The sequence below is a fragment of the Podarcis pityusensis genome (assembly GCF_964106645.2).
Source record: "Podarcis pityusensis genome assembly, chromosome: 4".
In the NCBI taxonomy this organism is placed as follows: domain Eukaryota; kingdom Metazoa; phylum Chordata; class Lepidosauria; order Squamata; family Lacertidae; genus Podarcis; species Podarcis pityusensis.
The window spans coordinates 83,996,410-84,008,412 of NC_138027.1; the positions used below are offsets into that span (position 1 = coordinate 83,996,410).

General features: G+C 42.2%; 1 protein-coding gene across 8 annotated transcripts in view; it reads left to right on the top strand.

Annotated features, from left to right (window-relative positions):
- Positions 1–12,003, top strand: part of NALCN (sodium leak channel, non-selective) — a 196,423-nt gene that overhangs the window by 87,940 nt on the left and 96,480 nt on the right. For all 8 annotated transcript variants that reach the window (XM_081002886.1, XM_081002888.1, XM_081002887.1 and 5 more), the window contains one exon: positions 8,812–8,943. In XM_081002886.1, coding sequence (XP_080859012.1) covers positions 8,812–8,943 — 132 coding nt within the window. The remainder of the gene's footprint in view (positions 1–8,811; positions 8,944–12,003) is intronic.

Here is a 12,003-nt window from a genome sequence, read left to right on the forward strand (position 1 = left end):
AGTGTGGTCCTGCCTGTGTATGCATTACCCTTTTCCCTGTGTTCAGTTTTTAAACACCCACCCTAGTATCATAACAATGGTTAGTTCTGTATATTTTAGAAGAGTCTTCTTGCATTTATGGAGAGATCTATCCACTGCTGTTCATACCAGATTCTAGCAGTTGCATGGAGATTCAGGCATTTGTCATCTTCAGCCTATTTATTTCCACAGCAGCTGTTCTGCTAGAGATTAGGCTGTGAATCTACCCCCCCCCCCCCGAATCTTCATTAATACAAATTAATCATCTGATCATTTTCTTCCTACTGGAGCATTTGATTATCTCAAAGCACCCTCTACTTTTATATGCAAATTTTGTCCTAAGCTTTGCAAAAGAAAGGCATAGCAATTAAGCAAAGCAAGAAAAGGTGAGGGATTTCTGATTCAAATACTTTGCAGTTGATAACAGTAACAAAATTTTGGTAACTTCATTAATATTCTTTTCACTGCACACACGCAATTGATTTTCAAACAATCAAAATACTCCCATGTTGTTCAATAACTTGATGGATATTAATATTACATATCTTTCAGTCAACATTAATAGTCTATTTAAAAAGTCAATCCAATAGGTGGTTATATCTATTAATGGTATAATATAGGTAGTTCCACATACCTGGATTCACATTTTAGATTCACCTGAATGAATCACAGCGATCATATTTAAACAGGTATGCCTGTATTTATGGTAACATTGACTTGTTACTTTCTCCTCCATAGGAATGTGCACAAGTTCTAACCTGAGGACATTTGTGTACAAGACATTCAGGAGCGCTGCTATATGAATGAATTAGCCTAGAGACCATCCATAAAACATCGTTATACATAGGCCCCAAAGCTTATCCAAAAGTTTGTGTCACCAACTATTGACATATGTTGACACCTGTGCATATATGGTGTAAGATTCATTTTTATGGGGGAAGATGCTGGCAGCTTTCTTACAGTTCCCCCCCAACCATGGTTTAGAGGGTTGGACTCAGCAATGAGCTCAAGCATTTCACATGCATTGTCTATTCAGATCATTGTTTCCAAAATGCCTGAACAGCAAACTGGTTTGAGTGGGTGGTTTTCAACTAATTTTTACTCAGAGGGAGCAACATTGAAATTAATGAACATGACTAAGCTAAGTCTATTAATTTTGATGGGTCCACTCCTGAGCCCTCCAAAGAGCCCTCCAAACCAGGATGGTTCAGTCAGGAACATAAGAAGATAGCCCAGTCCACCTAGTTCAGCGCTGTCTACACCATGGGTGGGGAATTGGCCCACCCCACTCACCAAGGGTTTGAGACCCATCAGCTACCTTCACCTGGTTTAGCCAACTTGTCAAAACTGTTCCCAGGATGCGGCTGCTTTCACATGCTGACAGCTTCTCTCACTACAGGTGAGAGCTGAGTGTAGGGTAGGGATACAGTCTTTGATACTCTGAATTTCCACAATGCATTGCCACAGGAGTGGCAGAAGTGACTCTTCTTATAGTCTGCTTTATGCATTCTAAAGTTACCATTCCATCACAGATACTATGGCTGCTTTCATGACCATCCTCCAAACTGTGGTTTGGGGAAGTGAGCATTCCCATCTTCCCTCCTATGTCCTCCCTGACTCTTACTTCCCACACAGCCCAGGCACAGCCTTACCACTTCAGCAAAAAGTAGGGACCGCTGTGCCCCTTAAAAAATGAGGTCCAGTCCAAGTGGTAGTGATTGTAAGGGACCATTTAGATTTTTCACTTGGGTGACTACTACGATAACGTACAAATAAGGGAAGCAGTGAATAAATTATGTGTTTCCTATATTATGAACACTGTGATTCACCTGATACTGAGATGGGAGCAGGTGTGAGTATTAAAAAGGAATTTAAATTAGGAAATATTGGTTGCTTGAGGAAAGTACCAGCTGAGAAATATTTCTCAAGACAGAGTGTACATTTTGTCCAGATTCACCAGCCAGGCCATTGAGACGGAAGACAGCTTTGTCAGAGCACTGAAGCCATTTTGGGGAAGAAGAAGAAGAAAACGGATCAGTCGCTTCTCATTGTTTGTCTACTTACTCTACTTTCGCCTCTGGCAAACAGGTTTTGCAAATCCTTTTCATTATTTCCAGGACAAAAGAAAACAAAATTCTGCAAAAGTACAAAAGAAATGTAACTAAACAGTGTTCTCTAGTGGGTACATATGCTTGGATGCTAACGAGGCACCTTCAGATTGAAGGACTTATTCTGTGTTAGTTTCTGTTTGTGCCACTATGCAGTGCTTGGAGTCACAAGACTCTGTTTTGCATTCCAGACTTTCCATACTGTTGGAAGTCTCACGGGAGACGGATGTGATGTTTACTGGTTTCCTGTTCCTTTGTGTTTCAGTTGCTCTCTGCTCTCACAGAGAGAGGATGTTTCTTTTCTGTCTGCGTAATTAGGAATAAAACTCTTTAGCCATGTAGCTCATACTGTCTCGTCCTTCCGCACACTGCTGTATACTCTGCGTAATGGGGAAACGTGCTTGGAGCCTTATCAAAGGCTCAGGTCATTAATCATCACCGGATGAGCTTTATCAGCTCAGCAACGGAACGCAAGTCCAACACTCTGATCTCACTGGCACAATGGAAGAGATATATATACAAATATTTAAAATGTTTATGTGTTTTTACTTCTTTGCTGGTTTTAATTTTGTGGTCGTTTTTACCAATAATCTTAGTGTTTTATTATTTTTGTAAACCTCTTTTGAGGGTTTCTGCAATCAAGCGGTGTACAAATTTTATGAAATAAGTAAAAAATAAAAATAAAGCAGGGAAGATATCCAAAACGGACATATAATTATAAAAAGGGCAACATGATTGGGAGCTGTCAAACCCGAGGCCCATTCTGGTCCCCAGGAAGGCTGCTGAATCCAGTGGGGCTCTTCTTTCTGTATGGTGTGCTTTCTGAGACACAAAAGCAAAAAAGTTCTAAACGCTAAAGTTTTGCACCCCCTGCCTCTCACACCCCATTCTACAGCATTGTTTTGGTGCCCCCTGCAGTCTGGCACCCAGTGGGCACACCACCCTAAAACCACCTCTGTCCTGAACCTCCCAGAGAGGCAAAAGAGGTTCTTCCAGAGATCTTTCCAGATTACACACCCTGTCTGCTCACTCCTTGTGTGAATGCCAAGGTTCAGACAATATAGGAATCAAAGGAGCATCAGCGTATGGAATTCTGCCAAAGCCTCAGCTGCTGTTCATGTTGAGAAGAATGGGAATCTAATGGTGTCTAATTCTTCTGGTAGAGAACAGCTCATGTTTCAGACTCTTCATCATCCTGTCCTCAGTTCAGCGCAGCGACCCTGATAAAACCTAGTTGTGCACCAGGATTACAGTGTATTCAAATGCTATTTGATGATAGCCATTTAAGCATTCTTGATAAAACCGCATAGGGGACAATGGCTACAATGAATTGGACAAAGCCAGAAAACAAGCCTACCTTTCATACATTCACACCAGGAGAGTACTTAACCTGCATTATTTGTACTCTTTTTGTGCAGGAATAATTTTCGTTCTGAGGTGCTAAATGTGGTTGCTAAGCAAAAGAGGAAAGCAGTCAATCGATAATTTAACTTACTCAAGTTTTACTTTGTAATTTCAACAAAGTACAGAAAAGTTTGTATTTTGAAGGTGATGATTGGTCAGCAATCTTAAGGCTTGAATGGATAATCATCTAAATGTGTTGCTGTTGTGAACTCTCTGTTGTATTTTTAGGTTTCCTTTATCATATACCTGTCACTCTCTAGATTTCTTGGAACCAAATTATGGTTGTTGAAAGGCTGGGAACTTTATTGTCCTAGAGACAATGATGTGACGTCGATCTTCTTGCTAGTTTACAAGCTGACATTTGGTTTAAAATGCGATCTTGGTATCTGGGCAATTTTTAGTATTTACCTATAAGTACCTACCAAGAAAAGGTATTAGTTACTAGCGCTCTCTCCCTCGCGCTCTTTTTGCAGCTGACAATGAAAGAGCACTTTCTTACCTTTTTGCAGCTCAGGCACAGTCAGTGTTGGTATTTTGCATCAAGACCTTCTGCTTTTAAAGAATTAATTCTTTCTGACTTAAAGTAAGAAGTAGTGAGAGCCAGGGCAGCAATAGCCAATGTGGTGCTCTCTAGATGATGCTAGCATCAAAGGATGATGAGAGTTGTAGTCCAACAAGATCTGGAGGGTACCATGTTGAATGCATCCGCTATAGAGTGATATCCAGCAGTCAAACATAGAGGAGGCCAATTGAAATAAATTGACCTAAGTCAGGCCTGCTCAACAGATCGATCGCGACCTACTGGTCGATCGCAGGATGTATCTGGTCGATCCTGATCAACCTTTGTACCCCCCAGCAAAAAGAAAAAAGCTCAACAACTTTGGCTCCAGTGACAATGGGTAGATCACTGCCAGTTTGTTTATACCGTGAGTAGATCGCAGTCTCTTGGGAGTTGGACAGCCCTGACCTAAGTGATTTGCCGATTGGTTTCAGTGTGTCTGCTTAGAGTAAGACTTAGTTGGGTGTCGGTTCTTGTACCAAAACACACACAAACAAAAACAACCACTTTCTGCACAATTTTAAATTGCAACTTGTGAAGGAGAAAAATGTGTTTTCATTTTTAAGGAAACGTCACGATAAAGTTCCGCATTTCTTGCTAAAAGCACCAGTAGTACACTAGCCAAGCAAGCACCACGTGTGCATTGTACTCAAAGCCAGAGTGGCAAGCCTTAGAAAAATACTCCCCGCTTTGGTGTAGACATCAAAATCACTAGAGTCATGTAAGCATGATAAATAGCAGCACAATATTGAGCTGTTTTTGTTCCATTTTCTTACAAGAAGGCCTTTGTGATTCTTCTTATTTTTCTGCCATGATGCTTTTTTCTGATATTCCTTCCATCTTGTCTCAGCCACTCTAGTTCCTAGGAAGCTCAGCCTCACTGCCGACACTAGTATTTTGCATTTCCTTTTGCAGATGCCTTTGTGATTCCTTTGGCTGATTTAGAAGTTTGCAGATAAATACAGAAATAAAGTGGCAAGGAAATAAGTATAGAGTAATATTCAGGGGCATATGAATGTACTTCCATTTGCAGAAGGAGACTTACCCTTCCTCTCCTCACCCCTATTCTGCCCCCAGATCTGCTCTAAAGGGTTGAGAGACCCTTTGGAGCAGATTTTTGGAGCCTTCAAATGGGAGGAGAGGAAAGGGAAGTCCTGTTGGGCAAATGTGGAAATTATTGGATGTCACCCACAGATAATGGCATTGTGGGAAAGATATAGAAATTCATATATCCATGAACAAATTATTGATGGATGTAATCAAATCATGGAAGGCAGGAAAACAAGAATTCACATTGCTAAAATATGTCTTGTTAACACTAAGAGACAAATCTTCAGCTTCATCTTTCTAATAATTGCTCACCCAGACCTGCTATATGTATTTGAAATATCAATGTGTATCAAAATCTGTTTGAAAACAAATGTCAAAAGAAAAGATGCGATGCAATATAAGAAATAGAACACAGAGGGTAAGGTATAAAGAGTTCATAGACTTTTAGACACAATTTGATGTCCTGAGCATAGATTAAAAACACACAAAGAGGGTGTAATGAGCTGGTCTTTGTTTCAAGACAAAATGGGGGGGGGGGGGGAGACATAATGATGACGCAGCTTTTGGAAGCCTACGTAGATGGTACCATTCTTCAAGGTAGACTAAGGCAGTGATGTAAAAGCCTTGTTAATACAGACCTGGAAGGAACTGGTGAAAATATTGTCCTACCCCTTCTGAAAGCTGGAAGAAGATTGAGCAACTTAGAAGGTAGTAGATGACGAACCGCATGGAACTCCATGATTAGAAGCATTGTGCTTTGATTTGGGTTCTGACCCATATTACTCCAAGCATATTTAAAATGTGGTAACGGTCAGTTCTCAAGATTTCTAATTAATTTTAGTAAGAAGACTCACCCACTCACAGAACGTTGTGTTGTATTTTAGATTCATTGGGTTCTTTTAGATTGGCAACTTGTGGGTAGGGACTGTCGTGTTTTGGTTCTATGAAAGCTGCTCTGAGAGCCTTTCTGGCCGAAGAGTGGGATACAAATGCTCAAAATAAAATAAAATCCACCTATTATTCCCAGAATCTACATGACATTCTGGATTATAGTGGATCTGTTTTACTCCAGCTGTTTTAAGCCGATTCAAGCTTTATTTCCCTGGGGAGGTTTTCATTTGCTCCATAGAAGACGGAGCACTCGGGGACAGGGTTTTGATCCAACTTCCTCACCACCTTCTAGCTGTGCTTAAAATTGAGGTCATGGGTCTCCAAATATTCATGCCCTATTTCAGTTGCAGTCCCTGCCTAAATTAAACAAACCTTTGGCAGACTGTCTCCCCTTCTATGAATTTCTAGTTTGGTCACATTGTAGATGCCCTTATTTATTTCTCAAAGCATTCGGATTATTAAAAGTGGCTTATTACAGGTTGACATATACTTTTGGGGATATTGCACATTTAATCATCTGCCGCATGTCCTCCAGACAGGGAACAATGTCACCCTGCTTTTCGCATTAATAAATGACGTGCCATAGTATCAGAAAACTTGTTATTTGATACTTCAGGCTACAATTCTAACTCTGCTTATCTCAGAGCACTCCCCATTGAATTCAACAGAACTTACTTCTGAGTAGACATGGTTTGTGCTGTTCTTTCAGAGTAAGTCTCCGTCCATTGCACTGACACTATACAAATATGTGCGCCTCTAATTATAACCTTATTTATGTTGATGAGGGCTCAGGGAAGGTAATCTGTAGTTCAGTATTGATACTGTACAGGTTTTTTTCCCTATCATATAGATTCCTGGCACTTACACCAGAGCATTGCTTTCATCTCCTCCCCATATTGTTTAAGAGGCTCTTTGAAGCACTAGAAAAATTCAGTAATTTCAGAATGAACAACACCTGGCAAAACACCTCTTTTCTCAAGTTTTTACAATAGCTTCCCACAGTGCGTGCTTTGATAAGCTCTGAAATCCAAGTGGCACACAGCTGATCAGACAACTGTTCAAAATATTGTTTGATTCCATTCTGTCCAAAGAACAAACTCTGTTCACACATTCCACTTGGGTGGCATAGTACTGATGTGAGAGCAAAATTGGCTCAGGGGTTTCGAAATGAGTGAGTTTTTTCCCCAACCGATGAATGCATTTAAAAATTGTTTAGTATAAAATGTTCAAAATGGAACAAATGTAGGCCTTAGAACACTGCATGTGGCTGGGCCAGAATTCAAATAAATATGCTGATTTCTTTTCCCCCATGGGAATTGTTCGTGGCGAAGCAGGGGGTAGGGGGAGAGGTGGAAACAAAATGTATTTCTCCAATGTTTTTAATGTCTGTTCACAGCCAGCTAGGTTTTCCTGTCTGCTGCTTCTCCAGGGTTGTTTTCATTTTCCTTACAGCATGATTCCAGCCAGCGATGATGTAGTGAGCAAAACATTATCAGTGCGATGTAGCCAGTCCAATTTGGCTACAGCGCTAGACTAGACTGTAATCAAAGTGTGTACCCAACATGCATTTGACTGAGATTTATGGCTACTCCTAAAAATATCTGTTCTATAATCTGGAGTGAATCACAATATAAAGATACAAAATGCATAATAAAAATAAAAACAAGAACAACCCAATAACCCCACCCCTTCCCCCAACACATTTTAAACGGGCATCAGATGTCAGTCATCCAAAGGTCTGGTTAAAGAGGAATGATTTTGCCTGACGCATAAAGGTGTATAATGAAGGCTCCAGGCGAACCTCGTCAGGGAGACCATTCCACAGTCCCGGAAGCCACTGCAGAAAAGGCCAGTTCTTGTGTTGCTACCCTCTGGACCTCTCGTGGAGGAGGCATTCGAAGAAGGGCCTCAGAGGATGAACTCAGGGTGTGGGAAGGTTCATATTGGCAAAACCTATTTGGTGTTTCGCAACTTTCTGACTAATTGCAGGACCTTAGCCAGATCTAGCAGAGTACACGCAGAATCCACGGAAGCAATTGGCAACTTGGCCGCAGACAGGATAGACGAAGCAGGAACCAGGAACTTGTAGTTAGGAGTTTATTATATACAGTGGACTATTTACAGGAACAGAACACGGATCTTTTGCTAGCTCTCTCTGACACGACTCACAACTCCTACACTGACACAAAACTACTGAACTCACGAACTCTGAACTAACAGTTAGTAGGCCATTAATTTTCACTCCCTTGAGAGAGCTTGACCAATCAGGGAGCTGTCTCCATGTCTTTGTTATCTCCAGGCAGACTTAGTCCTTCAGATTGCCTTCTGGCTGTCTGCCAAACCTTAATTGACTCTGTGTGAGTAACTACACGTACAGTTTCCCAACAATGGAGAGATGCTCAAACCACCTTGCCCCAGGGAGCAACCTGGCCATTGAATTCCGCGCTAGCTGAAGTTCCCAAACCACCTTCAGAAGAAGCCCTACGTTTAATGCATTGCAAGAATCGAATTTAATGTGGGAGTTGCTCCATCCCCTTGATCATTCTGGAGATGCCAGAGACTGAACCTAGGACATTCTGCATGAGGAGCATGTGATGTGCCTTGGACCTGTGGCACCCTGGAGGTTATAGTTAAAGAAATTTCATGGTGATTTCTAGGTTCAGTACTCCTAGTTTCTGCATCTGTCAGTGTGGATAATCATAATTTTTGCATGTGATTAAAAAGTTTTTATTTTCCTAAAGGAGAGAATCCACATGGTTTTTTTGCTTTGTTTTTCTACAGAGAATGATGAGGTCCTCAGTTTTCCATATGTTTATCCTGAGCATGGTGGCAGTAGATGTCATTGTTGCGGCTAGCAATTATTACAAGGGAGAGACTTTTAAGAGCCAATACGATGAATTCTACCTTGCAGAGGTGAGTGCCTTGAAATTGCCACAGATTTCCCTCAATAATAAAAAAGGTAAGTGAGCCCAGGCGAATGTCAACCAATTTTGAAAGTGTGCCATTTTGTATTATTATTATTATTACTCTTAAAGCGCAGTTAGAATCCTTTACCGATTTGTTCTTTTCTTTTTTTTCTTTCATCAACTGACAAGTTTGCCCCGCACTTTTCTGAAAGAACATTTCCTCACACAAACTCACAGTAATAATGAGCTCAGACAGGAGGGTACCATCAGCAGGCCATACCCATTCTTTATTTTATTTTTTCATAACAGGAGTATAGTAAACATAGGGGTTGGGTAAAATCATACCTTGGTTCTTTTCTTAAAAGGAAAAAATAATAATAATGTCACACCACAAACAAAGTTAAGCTAATTTCAGGAAACCGCTTTTGTGCGGGAAAATATTTATTGCTTCAAAATGTACTTCACTTATTCCTTAATCGTGGCCTATGTAATTCCCCTGCACCAATATCACCTAAGTCAGTAGCAATATTTAACAGATCTTTCATGTTCTCATGACGTAAATGCACAGCCTAGGTACTTTCTGCTTATGTGGAATTTTCCCCTTATCCCGGAAGAAGACGGACCACTCGTAGTTATTTAATTACTAGTCAAATGCCCTTCATTACGACAGTGAGGATGTATGTATGTGGACTCTGGTGTCAAGGATGGGGGGGAAAGGGTGGAAAAGCTTGCAGGGCAGCAGCTGAAGAAGGAGCAAAAAGGGTTTTCTTGTGTGTGTGTTTCTTTGTGGCTGATTAGCTGCTCTCCCTGTGCAAAGGTCAGAGGGGGCAGGGTTTCTGTTGAGGCAGGTGATTAGCTGTGGGAGGAGCTTATCAGAGCTTGCGGGGCTGCGGTGCGCGCCTAGCGGCGCACACAGTTTGATCCATCTTTTAAATTTAGGGGAGCTAGTCTCAAACGTTTGTTGGGGGAGACCTAGGTTTTTTTGGGGGGAGTTATTTGTCCTGTCTTCACGCTTTTTATGATGGAGGACCGCTGTAGCCACCCCCAATGACACGTTCTCAAGATGGAGGGGGAGGGAACAGCTGCAGTCGCCTGCGGTTCCTGCGCAATGTTTGCCATTTTGCCAAAGGTTGCAGGCAGCTTTACCTGCAGCAATTGCATGTTGATTGCCCTCTTAGAAGACAAAGTCCACCAACTGGAGGAACGTGTAGCTACGCTCCAAAGAATTAGAGAGCTGGAGCTCTTCTTGGAAGCAAAGAGCACACCGTCTCCACCACGGAGGAGACAGGGGACTCCCCTGAGAAGGAGGCTAGTTCACCAACACAGGAGCCAGATATATGGAGAAACGTGACTCAAAGAAGTAGGAGGCCCAGGGTTCGCTCTGATTGTTTAGAAATACACAATCGCTTTGAGGTCCTCTCCCCTAGCATGGAAGACGAAGAGCGGACTCCATTTGAGGATCTCTCCCTCATTACAGTCGATCAGGTATATGAAGACGAGCAGCAAAGTCAGTCCTCAGGGAATGTGCAGGAGACCTTGGAACGGACAGCTCACGGAAGAACCCCGACCAAACCTAAGAGGAGGCGTGTAGTGGTGATAGGGGATTCCCTACTGAGGGGAACAGAAGCAGTGATCTGTGGGCCTGACAAGATGTCTCGGGAAGTGTGCTGTCTCCCCGGGGCTAAGATCCAAGATGTAACTGAACGACTGCAAGGAATCATAAAACCCACTGACAAATACCCCTTCCTCTTGGTTCACGTGGGAACCAATGACACTGCAAGCAATAGCCTGCAGAAGATCAAAAGAGACTACGAGGCTCTGGGCAGGAAATTGAAGCAATTAAATGCACAAATTCTCATCTCATCTGTCCTCCCACTTGAACGACGTGGCCCAGGGAGAGAGGGGGAAATAGTGGAAGTGAACAGCTGGCTTCGCAAATGGTGTAAACAGGAACGGTTTGGATTCTTAGATCACGGACTGCAGTTTCTTGAAGATGGACTTCTGGCAAGCGATGGGCTGCACCTCACAACGGTTGGGAGGAATGTTTTTGCCAAAAATCTCAGAAACCTCATCAGGAGGGCTTTAAACTGACTAATGTGGGGGAGGGAGACAATGCTCCTGAAGGTAGGAGTCTATCAATTGATGAAGATGATCATCCAAATGTCATAGACCAAATGGAGCAAACAGCACGCAGACCTAGTGGTGGGAGGAAAAAATCCTTAAATAAGAGACACGGGGGAATGATTAATGGACTTCAATGTCTGTACACTAATGCGCAAAGCATGGGAAATAAACAAGATGAGCTTGAGCTCTTGGTACAGCAAACTAAATATGACATAATAGGCCTCACTGAAACCTGGTGGGATAAGTCCCACGATTGGAATGTAATAATGGAGGGATACAATCTATTTCAGAGAAACAGACCAGACAAGAAAGGAGGAGGAGTGGCGTTATATGTCAGGGATGTGTATACCTGTGAAGAGATCCAAGATTTAGAACCTCAAAGCCAAAGTGAGAACATTTGGGTCAAAATTAAGGGAGAGAAGAATAACAGTGACCTCATTGTGGGAGTTTACTATAGATCCCCAAGCCAAACGGAGGACATAGATGATGCCTTCCTGGAACAGATGGCCAAGCATGCAAAAGGAAGGGAGATAGTAGTAATGGGGGACTTCAATTACCCGGATATTTGTTGGATGTCAAACTCAGCCAAGAGCATAAGGTCAAACAGATTCCTCACTGGCCTTGCAGACAACTTCATTGTCCAGAAAGTGGGAGAAGCAACAAGAGGAACAGCCATTTTAGATTTGGTCCTAACCAATGGTGATGACCTGGTTAGTGGGGTAGAAGTGGAAGGATCATTAGGCACGAGTGATCATGCTCTTCTGAAGTTTACTATACAGCGGAAAGGAGCAGCCAAGCATACTAGGACTCAATTTCTTGACTTTAAGAAAGCCGACTTCATAAAACTTAGGGAAGTGCTGGGTGAGATCCCATGGACAGTAATACTAAAAGGAAAGGGAGTTCATGATGGCTGGGAGTTTGTTAAGAGGGAGATAGTAAAAGC